At 39.3% G+C, this 25,741-nt stretch overlaps 1 protein-coding gene across 1 annotated transcript in view; it reads right to left on the bottom strand.

The window, feature by feature from the left end:
• Window positions 1–25,741, bottom strand: part of FSIP1 (fibrous sheath interacting protein 1) — a 184,485-nt gene that overhangs the window by 134,458 nt on the left and 24,286 nt on the right. Inside the window, exons 6-10 of the mRNA XM_081111991.1 lie at window positions 24,343–24,441; window positions 21,679–21,803; window positions 21,019–21,129; window positions 15,550–15,708; window positions 4,074–4,214 (exon numbers count right to left, since the gene is read on the bottom strand). Of these exons, the coding sequence (XP_080968117.1) occupies window positions 4,074–4,214; window positions 15,550–15,708; window positions 21,019–21,129; window positions 21,679–21,803; window positions 24,343–24,441 (635 nt within the window). The remainder of the gene's footprint in view (window positions 1–4,073; window positions 4,215–15,549; window positions 15,709–21,018; window positions 21,130–21,678; window positions 21,804–24,342; window positions 24,442–25,741) is intronic.

The raw sequence follows: 25,741 nt of genomic DNA, 5'->3' as shown, positions 1-25,741 counted from the left end.
CAGCTACCTATAAAAGTGTCAGTCCAGTCTAATTTGAAAACCTTGATTGAGACAGACCATTCCCACTAAGATCATTCTTTCTTTCTTAATATTTGTCTGAAATCTGTCTCTTTATGACCTCCCAATCACCATATTTTCCCCTACACCAGCGGTTCTCAACTTGTGCATCGCGACCCCTTTGGGGGTCGAACGACCCTTTCACAGGGGTCGCCTAAGACCATCGGAAAACACATATATAATTACATATTGTTTTTGTGATTAATCACTATGCTTTAATTATGTTCAACTTGTAACAGTGAAATTGGGGGTCACCACAACATGAAGGACTGTATTAAAAGGTCGCAGCATTAGGAAGGTTGAGAACCACTGCCCTACACTATAAAAAACAAAAGTAATAATTCAAATGATAATCCTTTACATCTCTTTGGGAAGTGACCATATGTGATTTTTCTACCAAACCATCCTATCCCTGTTTCCCCACAAAACACAGACACAGACACACAAAGACACACACACACACAGACACACACACACATACACACACACACACTTCTTTGCCAGGCTAAATACACTCATTCCCATCAACAATCCTTCATATGACCTTGTGTTGAATCTCATCCTCATCCTTGTCATTCTACTATCCAAATATGATCCACTGTGCTTACCTCTCCCTGAATGTGTAGCATAGCAGCTACATTACACTGCTGACTCATATTGAGTGAATCCTAAAGATTTGTTTCAACTTGCTGCTTCTAGCTACATGGCTCATCCTTCCCCTACTTATGTAAGCTGGTGTTCAGGGCCCCTGCATGCCCACTGAATTTCATACTACATTTGTGAGCCCCCACCTCACTTCATCGTGCCTACTTCTCCCAGCTCCTACTAGCTAGATCCACTGATACCAACAATACCACCACCACCATCTTCAGACTAATTCAAATCCCACTTAACCAATCTTAACCAAGGCAAATGTGCATCCACAGCCTCAGCCCACAATCTGAAACACTGAATTAAGTTACTGTTATAGCCTTTACTGACAAATCAAGACTGGGATCCATGTGGCTCCAAGAGTAACCACCCCCCAACCCCAACGCTCCCACATTGACCCTTAGTTCACCCTTTCCCTCTTCCAACCCTAAGACTTAATATGGATTTGATCCTTAAATCACCAATTCAATGGCCACAGATTTACTTCTTTACCCAAATTAGTGATTTAAAACAATGTTCTATTGTAATAGAGAGACTAAGACAAAATATAAAATTAGCCATTTACAGAAGCTATCATTCAGAAAGCATATTCTCCAGTCGATAGATAGCAGGAATATATATCTCACATTCTCATAAAAAGTGCTATTAAACTTCCAAAAATAATTTTCAATAGAATATTTAAGCCAACTACTACTAAATATTTAGGAAATACAAAAATTGAGTTTTAGGTTATATAAATAACACCATTTCTCACCAAAAATAAGTATTCCAAGAATCATAGGCAAAAGGACAAGGTGAACTAGCCCAACCCTAATTTCACAGTCACAAGCCAAGTCTCTAAGAGATGAGTGAGGGATTTAAGGTAACAGAGCAGGGCACTGATAACACTGAAACAAGGACTCAGGTCTCCAGATTCCCAACCCACCAAGTATCTAGAAGCTTGTGAGCAACGATGGGCTTTGCAGAGTTTGAAATAGACACAGTCTCTTCCCTCAAAAGTACACACACAGTATACAATATGATATTGTGAAACACTAAACAATTAAAACATAAAGACAATATAAATATAAATAAACTCTCATGTGCCTTTATCAACTAGATACCAGTTTCTGAAAGTGTTGACTATAAAATACAAAACTGAAATTATCACTTATATGAGGGATTCCAAGTATTTTTCCCATGAATATTACTGGTTATAAAAAAAAAAACTTATCACACTTTAATTATCAAAAAAACAATATTAATCATGAAAAGTAAATCAGAAACGTAGTATAGCACAGTTGTTGAAAGCTAATCATTTGAATCCTTTCTTACACTTACTAGCTATATAACCTTAAGGAAGTTAATCAACCTCTCTGTGCCTCCATTTCCTCACCTATAAATTGAAGGTAATAGTGTTTACCTCTTAGAGTGGTTGTGAAGATTAGTTAAGTTAATACATTGTAAAATACTTGGAACAGTGCCTGGCACATAGTAGGTACTCAATAATTGCTCTCCTCTATTCGTATGTTATTCTTTTCCACTTAGTCAATAACGACCTCTTGATACTTTATCATGTCTCAAGTCTAGCCAACCTTCAGAAGCCACTGGAATAAAATACAAGATTCCTAAAGGACCCAGGTTTTGAGTCAAAAATTAAATAATTATAGGATATGATAAAAAAAAGAATAGATACATGTTCAAGGCATGAGATAAATGATCAGAAATCAGAAAAACTGAATTATAGAAAACGCAGTCTTTGCCTATCTTAGATTGACAGGTGTGGGAGGAGAAGAACCAACAGTTTTCAAAGCAGGTCAAACCACAAACATTTTATTTGCCACATCAAGTTGAAATGTTCCATCACCACCACAACTATTTGCCAAAAGCCCTTTACACTTCTTAACCATTCCTACTTCTCCTACTTCTTCCCCATATCTACAGACTAAAGGAGAAAAAAATTCCTCAGAAAATAAAAACAGAGGTCTCCCTGAAATATAATCCCCACTAAACTTCCCATAAAAGTAAATAAAAATGAATTATAAAGCAAAGCACAGTGCATCTATTCCCTTCAGATCTGCTGCCTGGCTGTCCTTAGCAGACCTGGATATCCTGAGGCTCCAGGTGGGGGCTGCTGTTCATGGCTGGCAAATGCTAAGAGCAGTTCAGAAGGATGTGACTGTGAGGGGCGAAGAATCTCAGTCAGGATCGGTGCACACTCTTGGAGAGCTCTGAGGAGATCAGAATTTAACCAAAATCACTGACTTGGTGGCACTCCCATGGAGCAGCATATAAAACGGGGGATGAGAGAAGAGAGTGACGAGGTTATTAGTGGCTACACAGGAGGTGGCAATGCTGAGAGGAGGGTAACACAAGTCAGGACAGAAAAAATTTTCAAAGAGCCATAAGGAACTATTTTAAGATAAATTACACAGTCTGGTTAAAACTTAATGGGGCTTGGAGATCACCCAAGATAATAGGATTTAGTAGGAGACAGAAAGTAGGTAATGCTGGCAATTATGACAAGACCAGCTCTAGAAGAGAGGATGTAGGTAGTTCAGCCTTGTCATGTTTAATTTTAGAGGTAAAAGCCAAGTATCCAACTGGAAACCTCCTATGGGTAGCTAAAAAAATCATAATATTATAGAGAATTTTTAAATAAGAGCTCACAATTTAATTGATTTAAGAGCTTTCTCTCATCAGCAATTATATATCTTTAAATGGCATGTTTTACATATTTAAAAAATGAAATAGGCTCAAGAAGAATTTAGAATATATTAAAAAATAATGAGTAATGCCCTGGCCAGTGTGGCTCAGTTGGTTGAGCAATGTCATCCCATGCACAGAGAGTTGAGGGTTCAATTGGACTGAATCCCCAGTATAGGGTGTGCAGGAGGCAGCCAATTAATGTTCTTCTCTCATCAGTGTTTCTCTCTCCCTCTCCCTTCCTCTCTAAAATCAATACAAACATTTTTCAAAGAAAAAAATGAGTAATAATATTTTATGAATTATTAACAAAAAGGTGGGAATACTTAAGTGATAAGTTCAATATGTAGATATAATTTTATGCAGAGCAATACCAAATTTTTCCACACACATATACAAGACAGATATTTATGTCACTGTAAAACAGAATTTTAGGCATATGGATCATTATTCTGACTTCAGTATTTCACAGACTTATTATGTTACATAAATTAAGTATAATACTCCTTTAAGTTCTATAAATCATTATTAGCTTTCATTCAAATTTTTACGGACAAATTCCCATGTCAGTTCTCTTAACAGGTTTAACACATAAATACCCCCATTAAACAAAGGAAACCGAAATCCTCTTAAATATAATCACTGGTTACAATTAAACTTTAAATAACAAAAAAACTTACCACGTTTTCCTTCATCTTTCTCAACTCTTCATCTATCTCTCTCAGCCGATTTTGCATATCCCGTTGCTCTTTGGTGTTTCGAAGTACCTTTTCCCCTGGAGTTATTTCCATATTTCTATCATCATCGCTAAGATCAGGTTCCTAATTTAAAAAAAAATAATAATAATTCATGCACAGGCTGAAAATGTACCTTCACACACCAACCTAAAGCAACTGAGCCTTGAAGGTTGGCTTTGCTTCTCAAATAATATCTCTTCCCTTAAAATCCTATATAATAAAGACCTAATATGCAAATGGCCATCATGCCCTCACACTGTCATGCCTTAACGGCTCAGACACTCAACACTGGGGAGAGAGGCATGGGGACCAGCCAGGCTGTGGCTCGGAAGAGGGACAAGCCGCCCGCCCCATGGTCCCGGGCACCAGCGGCTGGGGCTGCAGCCTGGGAGAGGGACAAGCCGCACACCCCACGGTCCCCGTGGTTCCAGATACCAGCGGCTATACCTGTGGCCCGGGAGAGGGACAAGCCGCCCGCCCCGCAGTCCCGGGTGCCTATGGCTGCGGCCAGCCTTGGCAAAGCCAGCCTGGGTCCTGGGTACCTGCGGTCAGCCAGAGGGAGGGAATCTGGGTCCTGGGTGCGGGGCGAGGCAGAGGTGGTTAGGGGTGATCAGGCCAGCAGGGAAGCAATTAGGGGCAATCGGGCTCGTAGGGGAGCAGTTAGGAACAATCAAGCAGGCAGGCAGAGCTGGTTAGGGGCGATCAGGCAGGCAGGCAGAGGTGGTTGGGGCAATCAGGCAGGCGGGCAGGTGGGCAGGGGAGCAGTTAGGAGCCAGCGGTCCCAGATTGCAAGAGGCAGTCGGACATCCCCTGAGGGGTCCCGGATTGGAGAGAGTGCAGGACGGGCTGAGGAACCCCTTCCTCCATACACGAATTTCATGCACCAGGCCTTTAGTCATATTTATAAGTCTCTAAACTCTTCCTACTTGACAAAGGAAAGGCTTGACAGTACATAAAGCAAGGAGGGAAATAAAGTCAAATCATATGGGAAACAGGAAGTTAGAGTGAAAAAAGCAGTGGTCAGGAAGCAGTGACCTGGGCTCTGGTCCCGTCTATACTTATCAGCTTGAAATTTGGGCAAATCACAGTTTCTGTAGATTCAAGTCCATCATATATAAATAATAAGAAAAACCACTGCCCATCCACGTTATGAGAGGCAGCTGTGTAATAGTGAAAAGGGACCTAGACTTGGCAAAGTCAAGTTTTGAATCCTAACTCTCCCTGCTTCCTAAGATGGCCTTAGGGAAACCAAGCAACCTCTCTGAGCCTCAGTTCACCATTTGCAAAATAATTAATAATAATGGTAATAATAATGAAGGAGGAGGAGGAGGAGAAAAAGAAGATCTAGCCTAAAAGTCCATAGTAGGAATGCAACAAATCTTAGTGCGTAACAAATACGAGCTGAATATGTCCTTTCAAAGAATAAGCATTATATAATGAAAGTATGTTATTATCATTAATATTTAAACTGATAGAACCATATTCTTCCAAAGTTAATATTATTTCTAGCTAATATAAAAGGTTATTTCTTGACAGTAAGTTGGTCCTATATTTATAACTAAACTTCCTATCTTTTTACCCAGAGATATCTTACTGTGTTGCCATGTAGGTGACTGGCATAGATGTCATTTTTGTGGTTACCCAAGACAGAATCCTCTCACATTTTCATTCCTTACATACATTTGGTCATCAAGAATAGTCACCATTTACTTTCTAACACCTCTTTAATGAAGGCCCTTCTCTCTTTTTCACTGTCTACTCCTTATCCACTTGAACCACTAGTTTTTAAACTCCACTGTGTTGAAGACTCACCCACAGACCCTTGAAAATATTCAGAGGCCATCCTCCATCCCAGAGATTCTAATTCACTAGGTAAGGGCAGGGGATTGACAACTTGAAGCACAACCACTTGAGAATTTGAGAAGTATCGACTTGAGCTACTACTTGAGCCTCTCACCTGGGCTCAAGTAGTAGCTCATTCATCCCACCTTTTGCAAAGAAGCCACAGAGCAACGTTCAAAGTCCTCACCACTTCGTGGCCTGGTCCTGCCTATCTCTTCAGTCTCACCTTCACATTGCTTGCGTCTCAGACCCAAAGCCTCAGCAATATTCACTACTGCTAGTTCTCCACCACTCCATACCCCCTCCCTCCACACCTCATGGCAACTCCTATCTGCTATAAAGTATTCCCTGACATACCCAGGAAGGGCAACCATTCTCTCCAGCATTCCACATCATTGTACTTACCACACTGTCACTGCCCAGCCAGACACCATGACCGTTCCCACTGTGAATCCCAGCACAAACCATATCCTGAAGCTGTACAGCGCTGGTGTCTGGTGAAGGCCTACTTCCTGATTCCTAGATAGCCATCTCCTTGCTGTTTCCTCAATGACAGAAGAGGCAAGGGAACTCTGTGGGCCTTCTTTATAAAGCACAACAAATCCATTCATGAGAGCTCCACCTTCATGACCTATTCACCTCCCAAAGGCCTCACCTCCCAATACTATCACACTGGGGTTGACATTCCCACATATGTATTTTGGGGAACACATTCAGTGTATAGAACATAGTGACCTGAAAAACATCCAAACTGGATTTCATTTTTAAATGGAAAATTATTTTTTAAAGGACATTACTTTAATAACCTACAGCTATGATTTTTTTTAAATCTTTGGGTAGGCAAAGAGAAGACATAAAAAATTTTTAAATCAAACTTCATCAATGTTTTTAAAATTTCCAAAGCCACCATTAATAGATAAGCCACAGACTGAGAGGAAAATATAACACACAAGTCTGAAAAGGGACTTGAATTTAGTATATATAAGGAATTCACGCAATTTAATAAACAAGAATAAAAGACAATCCAGTTCTAAAGCAACTTGAACAGATACTCCATACAAGAAGATATGTGAATGACAAATAAGTACATACATGAAAAAGTCTTCAATATTATAAGGCATCAGGGAAATGCAAATTAAAATCACAGTAGGATATCATTGTGCAGGCACTAGAATAGCCCAGATGAAAAAATTTAACACCAAGTGCTGGAGAAGTGTGGAATTCTCATATGTTGTTGGGAAGTATAAAATGGTACAACCACTTTGGAAAACTGGCTATTTCTTTAAAAATTAAACATCTGTCTATTCTATCACCCAGCAACTCCACTCCTCTGAATCTATCCAAGAGAAAGGAAACTGTATTACTTATTTTGTACATGAATATTCATAGCAGCTTTATGCATATCCCAAATGCCCATCAACAAGAGAATGATAAACAAACTGTGGTAAGCACCTAATACAAGCTGGGATGATCAGACTCTTTCTGCTCTACCTCTTGTCTTGTGACTGGGTTTAGTCAATGTGAGGGGAGGAGTATTAAGAGACTGGAGGGTAAAAGAAGACAAAGCTGGGAGTATTTCCCCTACCCCTTGCTGCTTTGGCATTATAGTGTTGGCAGTGATGCATCCCTGAGGTGCCCATCAGGAAGGTTTCCTTAGATTCAACTGCGTATTTACGCTCAAAGACGGAGGCCACACTTGGAGTCAGTCTATTCAGAAGGCTTTAGGCCAGGAAACACAGCAAGGCAGTGTCAGGTGCCTCTCCTCTTCACTGGGAGTTTTTGCTGCAATCCATGTTGTCACAGTATAGGCACAGGGGCAAGGAAGCCACCCTGGTTTCAAAGCTTTCTTTATATCCCATATGTAGCTGGACATTTGTAAACAAGGATCTGAAGCCCTGCCAAGAAGAGGTGAATGTTGTATCAGGAACAACCGTGTGACTTGCAAGCGAGTCACGCTAGGTCAAGATTGCACACAATCTTGAGTTCCCAGAACATTTACCTCCCTGAGAAAAGATAAGATTAAAAAGTTGTGGGGAGAGCAGAAAAGGGAATGCGCAGCTGCGTCTTCAATGCGCTATTGTAATATAGAACAAAACAAAATTTTGTTGATTAACTGCTGACGCACTAACCTCGTGCGAAACCCCAGTAAAAGCGATGGTTGAGGGTACAGAGTTGGCTGCATGCCTGAGCGAGCTGTGACCTCTGCCTGGCATCCATCGCCTGTGTGCTCGTCTTACCTCTGCATCTTCGGTTCATAAACATCCCTCAACACCCATAGGAGCATCATCTCCTGAAATGACTTTATAGGCACAGCATCCAAGGTCCCAGCAAGGGACATGCCCAGCCACAGGAATCACTGCATTTAGAGAAGCTCACAATATGGCTTCCCCATCGGGTCTTTATAATTCTCCCATTCCAGGGGTCATTTTTAGCATAAGTGAAGCTGCCTCTTAACATTGCTGACATTCCAACTTCCATCAGTTGCCAGGGAAACAATTAGGAGAGTAAGGACAGCTCAAATTCTCGTGCTGAAGGAGAAGGGTTAGTTAATCCTTTGCCCACACTTTCTATGATTACAATTTTGGATGGCTGATTCTTTGACCATGGCTCTAGGTCTCCCTAAGCTCCGACACACTTTTCCTTCTCCCTACCCACAGTTGCCAGTCTGTGGGTGTCCCAGCACCCCATACTGCAAGGAGGGAAATAAAGTCAAATAAAGCCATACTGGCTCCTTTAAATCTATAAATAGTTCCTTCATTTAATTATCTTCAAAATCCAAGCTGAGTATTTTTCTTATTTCTTACCAAGAACTCTAACTGGTGTACTATGTTTATTTGTATGTATGTATGTATGCATGCAGGTATGTATGTAAATATGTATATGTATGTGCGTATTTGCAGAGAACTCCATGAAGAAAAATTAACTTTATACTAAAAATCTTAATTATTTTATCTTATTTTTCTTAAGATGTTTTTGTAGTTCTTGAGTTTTCCACTACATGCATATATTAATTTAATAACTAGAACAAATCAGTTTTTATTTAAAAAAACAAACAAGGCTAATTTTGTCTTTCTCTAACAATGTGACTCTCCATACACAAAAGACATTGGCCTGAAAGTTAGATTTTAGCCCCAGTTCTACTGGTATGACCTTTTGTACTTTTGAGCAATCACTTTCTCTTTCTGGGTCTCAATTTCTTCTGATAAAGTTTCTTCAAACTCTAATAGCTTACATGTCTGTAATTCTGCACAGTTAGATCTAAGGATATGTAACATCTTTCCTCAGTCATGGTCTCTGGTAGCATAACCATATAGTTCAAAATTTAAAAGATAGCATGTGATGAAAGCAGAGGCTAAGAGAAAGCAAGAAAAGGTATCATTGATTCTGGCAAAAACTGCCCAGTGGCATATTCAAGAAGCTCTGTAGAGCCAGGAGAGGTTCTATTGTCACATTAATGTGCCCACCAGTTCTGTCGGTTTTCATGATCATCAGGAAATATCTTGATTTCCAATGATAGAAATATTTTCACAGACTCTGACCATCCATATCTTTTCTGTTTTTAAGTCACATAGGAATGCTTTTAATCAGTAAAATTCAGTTTGGTGAAAGCTCTCAAGGTATGTACCAAATATCTAAGAAGCCAGAAGAAGAGAACGATCCCCAAGGTCAATAGATACTTGCTGATTTGACTAACTGATTGCCAAGACATTCTAAGTTCATCCTTAGAAAAATATCTATGGTGTTGACTGAGCCAATAGGGATCTTTGAAGTTAAGTAAACTCATTTCCAAAAGCCAGATACAGAGGAAATGACTCACATCTTCATAAGTTATCTGACATGCATATAAGGCATGAATTTCGGGCCAGAAAAATACAAACCTGCCTAAATAAAGCCAGTTTCCCTGTGTTTTTAAACTAATGCTATACTTTTCCACAGGCTACTGCTATTTCCTGTCATCAGATGGACCATTTGCCTGACAGCACTAAAAGTAGGGAAAAATCTTTCAGACAAATTGTTTTTATCACCTTGAAATATTGCCACGCAGTGAAAGAAACCTTGACTATACAGGAGGCTCAACAAAAAATTTTAAATAAATGTCCTATATAATAAAAGCATAGTATGCAAATTGTCCACTCGACTGGAGTTCTTCCAGGAGTTCAACCAGGGGGCAGGCCGACTGGGGGAAGGGAGGGAGGCCCTGGCCAGCAGCGGCAGCAAGTGGCTGGGGGAAGGGAGGGAGTATCCGGCCGGCAGCTGGCAGCCACTAGGGACCCGACCAGTGCATAAATTTTGTGCACTGGGCCTCTAGAATATATATAAACTTCCAAGTAATCTGTAAAATATAGGTGGTAAGTATCCCCCAGATTTAATGGGGAATGTGTGATAGGTTAACATTAGAGGCATGAACCTCTTAAGTAACTTCTTGTTTATTCCTCAATCCAAATTCCCATGCTCTTAAGAGTGGCATACTTCTATAGTGTTTGGAAATGAACAGATGGTCAATAAGATGTCTGTGCTCGCCCTAACCGGTTTGGCTCAGTGGATAGAGTGTAGGCCTGCGGACTGAAGGGTCCCAGGTTCAATTTCGGTCAAGGGCATGTACTTTGGTTGCGGGCACATCCCCAGGAGGGTGTGTGCAAGAGGCAGCTGACCTATGTTTCTCTCTCATTGATGTTTCTAACTCTCTATCCCTCTCCCTTTCGCTCTCTAAAAAATCAATAATATATTTTTTTTAAAAAAAGATTTCTGTGCTCATGACATAAAAAATTCCCAGATTCCTGCCCTTAACCAGTGCATTAAATAATTTGAAGTCAACTGGACCACATGGCCATTGTTGGAACTCTGCAAATCCCTGGACTCAACAATAAAAATCTTTCAGGATTACATGCCAAGCAATGATTTATATTTCCTCAGTTTTAGCTACTGTTGAAACAGGAAGAAGAAAAAAAGTTAGTTGTTGCTATCAGCAATGGTATGCTCTTGACAAGGAAAGAGATTAACACAACTATTATTTTCCTCAATCAAATGTTTGTTGATATTCTATTGGTCTTACCAAATTGTGTACAACTTAATCAATATTTTAAGAACAAGAAAATAAATCAAGTTAAACAGGACCTTTATATTCAATTACATTACTTGGTTTAAAAACAAAGAAATATCTCTTGTCAATGAAAGCCATTTCTGAAGACCCTCTCCCAACCACAACAAGAAAATCTTACCATAAACTGATTGCATGAAAGATAAATTACACTTCTTTAAAAAAGCCAACCTGAACAAATCTATTATTGAATCCAGTTGCTAAGGACGTAAGAAACTGAATGCTTACATTACTCCTATCTTAGATATTTCTGGAAAAATCTAGACTCTCATACAGCTACAAATAAGAAATACAGTACTAAATTATGAAACCTTACTCAATTTTATGGTGGGATTTACTGTACGTGGAAAGAACTGATTTGTTGAAGAGATGAATACAGAAAATTATGCACAGTTAAGCCACAGATCTTTCAAAAGTTGCTTCAATTAGTTCTCTTTTGCTAAGATGAAATGAAAATAAAAAGCAGATGTAAAACCTGCAGCCACATGATATTATTTACATCACAGCAATAGCAGTAATATGCCATTGGTTCTCCTGAATGTGACCACATGCTTTGTTTTACACTAAGGAAATCAGATATGGAAAAGCCAATGCTGCTTTTAAAATATTACCATGAAGTTAAGAGCCAGGCCAGCACATCTATTTGAGAACTTTGTAATCAGCAAGCTCATAAGGAAAAGATTTCCTCTCTGCCCTTTTCACAACAACCAACACTTTCTTGATATCTGAGTCACATTTCTGGAGCCTCTCAAACTATCATGACTCAGGTGCTTTATCATCCTCGGCTGACCAACTTGGCACTTTAAGGTTGCCATAGTCGGGTCAGTCAGAAAGTCTGCATGTTTCAACTAGTTTGGGAAACTATTTTTTGGAACACAATTTTTAAAATCTCAGAAAGAATCTTTTAAATATCACGCCTTCATCAAACATATACTTTCTCAGTTCCCATATTGTGCTGCCTTTTGGTTCATTATATGATCACTCCACAACTTGTTCTGTGATTATAGCCTATCCTCCAGTAACCTACAAGCTGCCTTAAGGCCAGGGGTGAAGCCACATACTAATCTGAATACTTAACATCAACCATCACAGCATCTCCTATGAAATAAGCTGGCATTCAAAGATGTGTTGATGGCCTGTGCAGGGGTTGGAAAGGAACATAAATACAGGCAGTAGGCCTCAGGGCCTGCAATACAATATGAGTAGTAGACAAACTAGAGAATTTGTGCTCCTTATAAAGCAGCAGTTGCTACTCGGTTCAGTCCTGTAGTGGGCCAAGAAAAGATTCAGGCCTAATGTTGCCAGATTTTCTAATTTTTCAACAGAAACTAGAAATTTGGATTTTTATATGAGGTCACCCAATTTTTAAATGTTGATTGCAAACCCTATATGGGCTAAAGGAATCCCATCTGTGAGCCCTGCAGGCAACCAGTTCTCAACCTCCTGCTGTATAATGGCAGCCTTCTTCTGGGCCTCGGACCCCTCCTGCCTCATTCACAAGCTCCTCTTCCTCCTCCTGCCACTCACTCACAGAAAGAGACTTTCTTCATACTCCTTCTAGATGTCCCGTGGCCCCTCCCCCCTGCCAACCTCACCCTCAATTGGCCCCCCTTACCCTGATCAGGGCCAGAGCTGGCCAACCACTGTGGCTCTGCCCCCTGGCCAGCCCCGCCTCCTATTGCCCCCCCCCCATGGTTGGGGGCAGGGCCGGCTGGACCCCACCTGTGCATGAATTCATGCACCGGGCCTCTAGTTATTCTAATAATATCATTGGTTGAATTCTGTGTCAGACGCTGCTAAGCATTTTACATATATTAACTCAGTGGTAGGCAAACTGCAGCTCACGAGCCACATGGGGCTCTTTGGCCCCTTGAGTGTGGCCACGAAGTTTCAATCGCACTGTACGTGCGCGCCCACACATGGTATTTTGTGGAAGAGCCACACTCAAGGGGCCACAGTTTGCCAACCACTGTATTAACTCATCTACCCTTTAAAAGAACACTAAAGAATTGTATTATTATTACTATTTTACAGATGAGGAAACTGGAGATAGGACTATTTGTAATTAATTCCCGGGCCTCAGAACTAGTAAGTGAAAGAGCCAGCACTTGCAGAGAGTTCTATATTTGCCTTTAAATGTCCTATAATTCCTTGCACACAGTGAGCACTTCATTAATATTTGTTGAATTGATTGTTGAAAAACAGAAGTTTAAATTTCATTTAAAAGACATTATTTCTAAAGGAGCATGGAGAAAAAATTTTGATGAGTTAACAGTTTGCCAGAAGGAGTGAAAAATAAAAATAACGTGAATATTCACTATGAATATTTGTGGGTCAGCAGTAGATTAGAGCCCATTCATCAACTGAATAGATACGCCAGGTTTATCCAAGATATTTTTCAGTGTATTTATTCAAAAAGAATTCCAATCCAAAAATAATATCCATAAAATAATTTGCCAAGTTAGCATTTCTGGCTTGAAAATTCAATGTGCAATTCTGGTTTTAGTTAGAAATGAGAAAATGCCAAAAGGAAATTGAATAAAGGCTTGAAGATATTCTTTATATTGCATGCAAAAAGCATTCGTCATTTCTTTTCAACAACTAGCATGTCATATTTCTGTTTCTCCATCCAATGGGAGTCCCAAAATGCAGTTTTCTCTTTCCTTTTAATTAATGTTTCACATAAAAATATATAATCTCATTATGTAACAACTAAGTAATGTAATGGTTCCCCTGTTACTATTTTCTAAATATTTTATCAGAACCATAAATGTGCACTCTGAAAATATGATTTAAATGACAATGACAGAATCTAACCATAGTCATACTTTATTTAAAGTCCTAATGGCTAAACAAATCTCTAAATTCTCAGTTTCTCATTCAAGAATAACATTTGATACCATGAAAAAGACATTTTCTATCTTTAGGGCCATTATTCAGCTTTCAAATCTCAGCTGCCACTGAAATCAAACAACAATAAAAAATTTAAAAAATCAGCTGTAACACAAGGATATTCCCCATCTTGGCTTCCTCCTTTTGAGAAATGGCACCCACTAACATAAATAAACTAACAATGTAGTTAGTGTTGATGTTCAAGGGTACATTTGGATGGGGACAGATATTCCAATTCTCTATTTTCCAAGAACTCTGACCCCAGTCCAGAAATCAGTGGTTTCCATCACCACCACGACTGCTGCGTAAAGGGCTCAGAAGCAGCTGTGCCTGGCCCTTAGACACATAACCTAAGGAGGCTAAGCTGGCTCCATAAAGATTTGCCAGTGACCAAACTTTCTTCAGAACATTTTTTAAAACTACTCTCTCCCCTGAGATAGTTTAAATTGACCCAAAGCCAAATCGCTAACCTTCAATTGATAGCTTGGATAAAAGATTCACTATAAAGCAGAATTATTACCTATAGACTACTGATGTTTAAATCTTTTTAAGAACAAAGAAAATTACATGCATGTAAGATGTACAGAAAATGATTTGGTGAGATGTTTCTAAAACTGGTAAAAGGTCAGTAAAAATAACAAGAAACCAGCCATTTTCTCTTCAGGCGAAAACTGCTATCCAAGGCCAAACTAGATCCCAAGAAGTACTGAAATATAGTGGGGGAGGGGAGAGGGAATAATTTTACTTTTCCAAAGCTGCTATTATTCTTCTGGTTTTCTACACATCCTACCAGCTTTGTAAAAGAATATTTGAGGGAACTATTGAGAGAGGAAACACATACATTTCAAAATACTCATAGGAGAGTAGACATCAACCTGGTGAGCTTCACTGCTTGATGTTCCATTAAAGGAGCTAAAGAATGTGTCAGAATAAGGGACAGTGGCTACCAGTGCTAATACCTAGGACTAGAGGAATAAAGAGAAACATGGCTCTCAAAGTACTAAGTGCTACATCGACTTTCTTCCCTCTCCTCCCTCCTGATCACAATCAAGAATTGGCTTAGCCCTAGCTGGTTTGGCTCAGTGGATAGAGCATTGGCCCATGGAATGAAGGGTCACAGGTTCAATTCCAGTCAAGGGCATGTACCTTGATCCCTAGCCCCAGTTGGGGCACATACGGGAAGCAACCAATTGATGTGACTCTCTCACATCGATGTTTCCCTCTTTTTGTCTCTCCCCCTCCCTTCCACTCTCTCTATAAATCAATGGAAAAATATCCTCAACTGAGAATTAATAACAACAAAAAGAATTAGCTTAAATCTTAAGAAATAATAATATTTGCTCAGTAACTCCATCCCAGCAAATTACCAACTGAAATAAAAATGAAAAGAGAGAAATCACCAAAGGAAAATACACACTATAATAGAAATTACTATCGCTGCAGTTGTAGTCATGGAAGGATAAGCAACTGGGAAGAAGGAAAAGCAATGGAGAAGAAACCTCTTTGTTAACAAGTGGACTGCCAAATGTGAACTAGCTTTAGCACACATAAACCTGAGCGGTTCACGCACTCTTGAGTATGATATACCTGATCATTCTGATGTCCAAGTCCTGGAGAAAAGCTGAACGTTGTTGGGGAGGCAGAAGAGAATTCTTGGAGCTTTGTATCTATGTCAGCAAGCTGCTGATGCTGGGTGACTGCCAGTGTATATCCTTCGCCTGGGACCAGACAGACAGACAGATCACCCTAGAAGGAAAAAATAGTCACCACATCATTCCCATGCTATATTTTTCCCCAAAATATAATATACCTTTCAGACTGCTACTTCAATGCTCAGGATTTCATCCAAAAAAATTTTTTTAAGAAAACAAAATAAAACAAAAGCACAGAATTAACACTGGCATAGTAAAAGAAAAAAAATAAAGTTTATGATTTCATTATCTGCTAACTCTGTGTAAAGTATCTCCATAAATTACCCTTTGTAGGTTTTTTGCCCTGTGGAATAAATCTCTTAGCCTCACAGTCTGATTCTCATTGCATGCTCATTTCTCCACTTTGTGAAAGTGGTTGTAATATGATGAAGAGGGACAAATCATGTTTATCCTATAATGGACATGGTATTTTCAAAATTTGTCCCTGAAAAGTAACATAGGACCTATAAACTCAGTTGTTTGGATTTTATGAATTTAACTGGCCATTTAACTCATTCAACTAACATTATAGTTTCATAATAGATTAAGACCCATTCATAACAATTCAAAAATCTCATACTGAAGAATATATCTACACTAATAAAAGAGAAACATGCAAATTGCTGTCACTCTGCTATGCCCACCAGCCAATCAGGACAAGTATGCAAATTTACCCAACAAATATGCCAGTTAATTTGCATACGCAGGCACAGAGCGAAGACTGGAGGCTCTGGCCAGAGTGAAGACTGAAGACTGAAGACTGAAGAGGCTTGGTTACTCCACTGCGGGTGTGGCCGCAGCAGAGAAGCCAAGCCTTGCTGCGGCCGCAGTGGAGAAGCCAAGCCTCACTGCAGCCGGAGGGGAGAAGCCCAGCCTCGAGGCTTGGCTTCTCCACTGCGGCCGGACCAAAGGCGTGGGTCCTGGGTGCTGGAGGAAAACCGGTGCTGGCAGCCAGGGGAAGGAAGGCCTATTACATGAACCTTCATGCAACAGACTTCTAGTATGCATATATGCACAACCCATGGACACAGACAATAGTATGAGGAAGGGCTGGGTGGAGGGGGGACAAAAAGGAAGAAAATGGAGACATCTGTAATGTTGTCAATAATTTTCTTAAGAATCTCATACTGAGTGCCTACTCTGTGTCGGCATTACACTGGTGATTCAACATGAATCTCACAAGGTTCTGCCTTCAAGGAGTTAATAATCTCTTGGTAGCAAAGATTTTAACAAGGTGTGAAGCTCGCCAGTAAGCCCAGGGCACCTTGGGAACAAGAGAGGGTCAACTACCCTGTTAGTTGAACAGGAAGGGAAAAGTGGTTGGAAAAGGCTTCCTGGCAGAAATAATCAAACTTAATCATATCTTAATAAAAGAAACAACATGCACTTTAAAACTGCAGCTGGTGAGGGCAAGATTAGAGGCAGAAAACCCAGTTAGGAAGCAAACTTCATAATCTAAAACAAAAGCGGTAAGTGCCTGAACTGAGGAATGTCTCCTGGGAGAGCAGAATATCAGACAGACAGACTCCAGAGAAACGTAGGAAATAGAATTTACAGATGCTAGAGATAACGTGATGGAAGGGTAAAGGGAGGAGGAAGGATCAAGGATAAACACTAACTTCCTGATATTGTCAATGAGGGGGATGTTAATCATATTGACCAAACTAGGGAACACAGATGTGTTAGGTTTGAGACGGTAAATGATGAATTCTGTTTAGGGCCTTTTGATATTTGCAGATATCCACAGATTGTGTTAGGTAAACAGATGTCTGAAGTTCAAGGGAGAGAACTGGGTTGGAAATGAGTACTTGGGACTCACCCATACATCTATAGTGGCTTGAAACCCTGAACCATGGGAATGGGTGAGATCACACAGGGAAGCATGTAGTACGATGACAGAAGAATCATGAAGAACATTTTTAAAATAAAGGGGCAGGTGGAGGGCAAGGAAGCTTAAGAATTTCATACCAGGACACTCATACCAGGAATCAATCCCTAGATGAAATACATGCTAAAACTTATGCAGAAAGACATAGGTTTCTGTGTCTCCCCTTGACCCTAGCATGAAATCTCCCTTCCTGTTTCAGTGAAAACAAACACTGCATGAGTCTTGGTAGGAGACAGGTCCCCACCAGACACTCCTTCTCCCTGCCCACTGGCATCAAGAAAACAAGCAAGTGACCTGGATTCGGCCAAGTGAACACCCTGGACCTTGACTCTGAGGGAGAAAGAGAGATGCAAAGGTGCAGGGAAATCGGAGGAGTGATTAGGGGACGCAGTAGCAGTGAGGCCAGTGTTGGCAGCAGTGAAGATGGCAGCAGTGACCACCCCTTGGGAGTGTCTTGGACTATGGTGCAGCTTGAAGCAGCCTGTTTCTGAGGAGTTTCTATGGCCTTGTTTCTGGCTACTTTGATATCGGTGTGGTTTACTAACCTGGTTCTCCGAATTTCCATGAGTCTGTGAACTACCCAAGCCTCCCAATAAATTCAGTTTCTGTTTTGGGTTTTTTTTTGTTTTTTTAACCAAAGACCATCTCTGTTTCTTGTAACCCAGAACAGTGACTGATACATCTTTTCCAAGTTATTTGTAACAAAGAATATAGGCAAAAAGCCTAAATGTCTAAAAATAAGGGAAGAGTCGATTATAGTATATCCATACAATAATATGATACAGTAATAAACATTTTAAATACACTTGGATATTGGCACATGAAAGTCATACATAGTTATTTTAAAAATAATATCACCTAGCTGCTCACAAGTAAGAAACCCTGGTTAATTTTTCCTAAATAAAAGTGATATAAATACTGTGTTACTTAAATGAGAAATAATAAAGTACCACCAAAAAGTAAAATTATGGAATCACAATGACTAAATATTGGTTAATAAATTTTAAATTCTTGTCTGAATGGAATTCTTTTTAATGATACTGGAGGTAAAAGAACACGTCAGATTAACTTCGACAGAAATATAAATGCTCCATTCATTATGCAGTTGCAGAAGGAAATTATATGTAACATGTAGTAGATGTTACAGTGTTTTTCTGTCTGTCTAGCACCTTCTAGACACCCTTGCTATGTGTGGGAAATCTGTAGCTTTTAGGAGCTTGCCTCCCTAAGACAGAACCCAGAAAATGCTCTTCACCATCCTCCTTTACGGCTAGGGCCCAGGCTAGTAACCAAGGGTCCACAACCAGCCTCACCCACTTGGTACTGAGTTAGATGTAATTTGAGATCTGATGCAAAACCCATTTTGCTGGGAAGATGATAGTAGAGGCATCTGGCTTTGGGAAGTGACGTTAGTTTTAAGTGTGAGTTCCCAATCCAGGAGGAAATCTCTTAAAAATTCTAGGTATCCTAGAGAGATTCAAGAGAATATTACACCCACATAATTAAACATGCCAGTAAAAGGAACAACCAGAGGGCAAGAGTTCTGGGGAATTAAGACATAATTATCATTTTAGTCAGCCTTTTTAAGTCTCATAGGTGTTTATCAGAGATGAAGTGGTGGGGCACTCCATAAAGTAAAGGGCACACAGAAGAATACAGCAGATTTGAGGAATGACATGAAATTTGGTGCCGTCTGAGAATGCAGTAGATGGGTCTCCTCCTCAACGTGTTCCTAACGTCTTCTGCGGCACTTCATATCTTCCTCCTCAGAATCTCTTTTTCAATATGCCATTATCTACCTGGCTTTATAGAATTTCTGTATGAAATGTCTATCTCCCATGCCAGAGAATAAGACAGAACCCTCTTTCTCCTTAGAAGACTTGCAGAAAAAAACTCTCAGCAAATATTAGTTCAAAAAAACAGTAAGTAGGCCCTGGCCAGGTGGCTCGGTTGGTTGGAGTGTCTTCCCTTACACCAAAAGGTTGTAGGTTCAGTTCCTGGTCAGGGCACATACCAGGTAGCGGGTTCAATCCCAGGTCAAGAAATGTACAGGAGGCAACAAATTGATGTTTCTCCTCTCTCTCTCTCTCTCTCTCTCTCTCTCTCTCTCTCTCTCTTCCTTTCCCTCCTTCGCTCTCTCCCTCCTTTCCTCTCTCTCTAAAATCAATGAACATTGAGGATAAAAATAAATCTCAAAAGAGGGCTAAGTAACTAAATAGCAGAAATAGAGGAACAGACATGATTGAAAATCCAACTTAGAAAACTGTAAAATGAGTTCATATGAGCAAAATGACAAAAAAGATAAAGATTATAAAAAAAAATGTTATAAGACCTGGAAGAGAGATCCAGAGGTTCTATACCCATCTGTGACAGACACTTGTACACTGACCTGATGATCCCCTTTTCCGGTTTTCTTCCTTGCCTTCCTCTGCTACAAAAAAGAGAGAGTGAAATAACTGCATCCCAGCAAGTCAGCAAACAAATGGCTTTGTGACACAGCTGAGCCAATAACACACAGGTGAAGTCCTGAGGACACTGCACCTCCCCAAATGAAAAGGCAAAGCCTCAGCAGAGTGCCTCGTATGAGTATCGGGGAGCGAGAGAAGCAGACTTGGCCAAGGCCAAGGAAACAGAGCCAAGCAAGGACTGGTTTCAGCTGAAGACCTGCTGACCCCTGGGGAAGCTCTGGAGGACAAACTGCACCACAGAGCTGATCTCATCTTGAGTGAGAGCACAGGGTTAGGGAGGGTGGATGCACAGACAGGTGCCAGGGAAAAGGGATCTGAGCAGGGTGCTGGCAGCATTCACTACATTACGTCTCTATTCAACGTAGGGGAATAAAAACTAGATGACAAAGCTAAGAGCTTCGAGGAACAAAGAACAACATATTTGTTTGTACAAGTAAAGAACATTGCTATAAGTTTAGTGTGCAAGCAAGTGCAAATGCTGAGCCACTGCACTCCTTATGTGACTTGCCAGGGCCCTATAAATACTGGCACTTGCACCCTGAATCACATGCTGTTCGCTCCCCCGGACTCATGAGGGAACTGAACGCTCCAAGTAAACTGGCAGGAGCAGGACAGTGTTCTTTAGGTTTACTAAAGACTACACTGAAATATCATGGAGCCAGTTCAGGGAGAATAGGAAATGTCCAAAATAACAGGATACAGAGCAAAACATTATACACCATCAGTACTAAGCCCATTACATCACAGGCAGAGTTATTATTGTGATAACCAATGTGTAGTAACTCTTATAATGACATAAAATAATCCTTTGGAAGTCAATAATGAATTGACCAAGAATAAATTTGAAAATGTCAATACAAATAAATCTATAAATAAGATTTTTTAAAGTCAGAAAATATTATCTCATAATCTTAAAAATGATTATGAATGTATACTAATAGGTCAATAGCATGATTAAAAAATATATATTAAGAAGTGTAGAGGTCACTGACTCTCAGAGTTTACAAACCTCAGAACTGGACAGCCCCGAATCTCGGTCATCTAAGTCCTTCAGAAGTTCAACCAGCCTTTTCTTCTCTCTGTCAATCATAACCTCTGGTTTCCCTGAGTTCTTGGCCAACTACAGAATGTATTAATGAAACATATTAAAAACTCAAAGAAATTCATAGTTCAGGAAAATAAAAATGAAACCTGAGGTTACTACAGTATAGATACACAAAGTAAAATTCATGAGATTAGGCATTTTCATTTGCCAATTAATTTTATTTTATGTCAAATTTTTGGTATAGGTCTGTTCTCCAAGCAAAGATATGTCCACTATAAGTAAGCCCTCATGTTAACCTTTTTAACAAATGTTTTATTTATAAAATAAAACACAAGCAATTTTCTCACCTCTCTTTATATTATATCAATGCAAAAAACATATTTGCTGGGGCATTCATTTCTGGTTTTTGGAATAAATGTGATGAGTAGGAGAGGATAAGATAAAATTAAATAGAAAATAGTAAAGTACTGGTTCATAAAACTATTCTTTCAGTCACATATGCTGTTTAGATCATATACATGTGTCACAGTCAAAAAAAAATATTTAAAGACACTAAACACAACTATTTCCATTACCACAACTCATTTAGCCCACATTCTGGCTTCTAAATTTCTAAATACATACCTCAATGTTTCTCTTAATAAAATCCTGGCTGTGTTTACCCCTGAGCTCAATCTTTTCTGTATTTGAGAGGGGGTTCTTTTCTGCTTTGATCAATGACTCATTTCTTTCCACATCACAGGTAAAATCTAATATTAAAAAGTTCAAAATTTTTCATAATTATAATTGTCATTATGCTAAAATTTTACCTTAAGCATATATAAGAAGTAAAACACACATTAGAAGAACTTCTAATTTCCAAATCCAGAAACCTAATATATAGAGATTCTTAAAAAGATAAATATGCTACATAATTTACAATGAAGTTCTCATAAAATTTCTGTTATTCATTACCATGTATCAAACTGCTTGCTGTTGATTCCTTTGGAATCATGGGGAATGTGAAAAGAACCATGATTCATATAAAGGAGAAAGTTCTGATGTTATGGGAATTTTAAAATAAATTTTACTTTAGTCTTTATATGAAAGAGAACTTTCCCTGAAAAACTAGATTCTTTATTAATTTGGCATCACCCTCTCAGAGCAATCAACTTTTTGTTCAAACCTGTCTTTTAAGCAAGATCTGGGCATAAGTGTCCTGGGTGTTCTGCAGCCTATCATCACAAACTCCTGAAGCCCATCCTACTTTGTCAGTTTTCTCAACCATTAAACAGAGGCTTAAGTCAGCCTCTGAGCTGTTCATATCCTGAGTGCTCAAAAGAAGGGTAAGAAAAATGCTTATGCACTATTATTCCCTTTATCGAACACTGGAGGCCCGATGCGTGACATTCATGCACTCAGTGGGGACAGGGGGAGTCCCTCAGCCTGGCCTGCGCCCTTTTGCAATCCAGGAGCCCTCGAGGGATGTCTGACTAATGGCTATCAGTCGGACATCCTTAGCACTGCCGTGGAGGCAGGCCACTGTGCTCACCAACCGTCAGCCTGGCTTGTGGCTGAGCAGTGCTCCCCCGTGGGAGTGCAATGACCACCAGGAGGCAGCTCCTGCATTGAGTGTCTGCCCCCTGGTAGTCAGTAAGCATCATAGCCGTTTGGTCGATTTGCATTTTACCCTTTTATTATATAGGACCAGAGGCCCAGTGCACAGGTGGATTCCCTCAGCCTGGCCTGTGCCCTCTTGAAATCCAGGATCCCTCAGGGGATGTCAGAAAGCTGGTTTCAGCCCAATCCCCACAGGCTAGGCTGAGGAACCCCACTGGTACAAGAATGCTTTAAAACTATGCATTAGTTTAAGAAGGAGAGTCTTCTTAAATGACAAGTGGAGTCCACCTTACAAAATAGGATAGATTGCCACATTCAAGTCCAAAAGGAAAAAACACCAGCCAGCAGCTCAATCCAGACAAGGTTTACTTAAAAGTTATCTTTGTTTTACAAGAGAGGTTACCTCAATAAAAAGGATTAAGGGTATTTGTAGCTAATTATCCAAAATTTAATACGAATTTAATCATTAAACAATAAATTTTAATATCTGGAAAGAACCAGAAAAAGAATAATACCTTTTGTTTTAAATTCTTTTCAAATAAAAATAAGTTTGAGTAAAATCAAGTTTTATTCAAGGTTAAGTTATGAGTTTCTAGACAAATACATCTATGCTTTATAATTGGGGTTTTATGTTCTAATCAATTATGTAATTTTTTTAAATCAACTACCAATAGTTAAAGTAGCAGTTACTGTTTTGGTGAATGGTTTCCTTAGATATAAAATATGTAACTTTTTTCCATAATCCAAGTTGTAAATAGCCTTTTAAGTTGAAATATAAGGTTCATCATACAGTTAAAGTTTCCTGTACTCTTAAATAATACAGCATTAAAATAACTCAAATGCATCCAGATCTACATAAGAGTTTCTTTAAAATATACTTTTAAAAAATTGTAGAAAACATTCAATTGTTTGGTCAAAATTATCTCACTAGATATGTCCTCTTCTCCTCTCCATCCTGGTGGTGATCCCTGGTAGAAGCTGCCATATTCCTATAGAGACTCAACCCATACTGGGTAGGAGGAGTTGGCTGGACCAGCAGTAAGCACTAACCCAAGTTGGATCAGTTGGTCTCTAAGATTTTGGAATAGAGTCTCCTTCTCAACGACTATCCACAGAATATGATTTTGGGAATAAAAGACAATGTCTACCACCAGGATTCTTTCCATACATTTTCTTTTTTGCTTTAGCTAGGTTTTCATTACTTGCAGCCAGCTTTCCTTTAACTCTTTTTATATAAAATTTTAAACATCCTAAAGTAGAAAGAATTGTATAATGAATCCTCAACAACTAACTGATTAACAATGACCAGTCTAGTTTCATCTAGAACAGGGGTGGGCAAACTTTTTGACTCGAGGGCCACAATGGGTTCTTAAACTGGACCGGAGGGCCGGAACAAAAGCATGGATGGAGTGTTTTTGTGAACTAATATAAATTCAAAGTAAACATCATTACATAAAAGGGTACAGTCTTTTTTTTTTTTAGTTTTATTCATTTCAAATGGGCCGGATCCGGCCCGCGGGCCGTAGTTTGCCCACAGCTGATCTAGAACCTCACCTACTTCCACCTACGTCCACCCACTTTCTGATTAAATCACATCAAAGTATCTCATCTGTGGATATTTCTGTATATAGCTAGTACTTTCCTGTGACGATATGTAAAAAAAAAAAAATCACACAAATTCAAGCATACCTTGATTGGCATTCTGCATTTGTTTTTCATATTCTTCTGGAGGTACTTGAGTATGAAACACTGAGAAAACTGTGTCTTCATGCTTACAGCGAGAAGTATCTATTGATTTTTTAAAATCATTTGTTTAATACACATAAAATAAATAAGGAATTGTGTATATAATTTTGATATCAAATCATGAGAAAAACATATATGGTGGAATTGAACAATTAAGTAAAGAGGTGGCCAATGGTGAGAGCCAGATTTCTCCCTGTTGGAGTGAAGGTTAAAGAAAAGCAAGGGGAAAAGGCTAGAATGATCTATTTGGTAATAAGATCAGAAACATCAGTATGGACTAATTTTTATCTTAATATAGATACAGATGGTTACAAATAGAAATATGTATAGATAGGTTATTATACAGATAAATATTTCCTTTCTTGGAGGGCCTAGAATTAACAACTCCCTGGCAGCAACAAGCACACCTAACATCCAAATCTTGGTTTCCAATATTTTTCAATCAGAGGTACCAGGGTTCCTTGGAAAAATGGCCAAATCTAGGACTCAGGTAAGATGTATAGCAGATGAGTCTGGAGCATCTTCTAATGCCAGAAAGTAAGAAAGTGCTCAACAACCACAACAAAACAAAACTCAAATGATGGGGGTATGTCTAAGAGACATAGGAGTCAACTGAAAGAGCTCCCAATGGCCAAAGCTGGAAAAATTTTGAGCAAAAAAATAATGTGCTATAGGATTATAACACAAAGTATACAATAAATATCCATTAGTCTATACTGATATAAATAAATAAGCAGGGAGAATACACAAATCCCCATTGCAGAATAATTCAAAATAATGTATGTGAATACTCTGCCTTCAAGGAGGTAAAGCTCAACTCCCTACTTCTTAGGTATGATCTGAGCATAGTTACTTCTTTCCAAAGAGGGCAGTATGGAAAGGGGGTAAAAATAGAGGAACTTTACAATGAAGAAATCTGACAAACACTTCCTCAGCCAGCTGACCGAAGTTAACATCAATGGTTATAAATTATGTTGATAGGATGATGTGATGTAATGGAAAGGCACTTTCACTCTTTGGTCTTCCAAGAACATACAACCCTAGTCAAATCATGAGAAAAACATGACAAATCCCAATTGCTGGAAATTCTAAAAAATACCTGGCCAGTCCTCAAAACTACCAAGGTCATCAAAAACAAGGAAAGCCTGAGAAAGCACATAGTAAGAGGAGGCTAAGGAGACATGAGGAGTAAATGAAATATGGTATCCAGGATGAGATCATGGAACAGGAAAAGGACACTAGGTAAAAACTAAATATCTGAATCAAGTATAGACTTAAGTTAATAATATGTCAATACACACAGCTTATCTCACTTATAAATGTAGATGCAAAAATTCTGAAT

This window comes from Myotis nattereri, assembly GCF_964212035.1.
Source record: "Myotis nattereri genome assembly, chromosome: 1".
Lineage (NCBI taxonomy): Eukaryota > Metazoa > Chordata > Mammalia > Chiroptera > Vespertilionidae > Myotis > Myotis nattereri.
The sequence above is the reverse complement of the archived record's forward strand: the minus strand, read 5'-3'. Positions and strand labels throughout refer to the sequence as shown.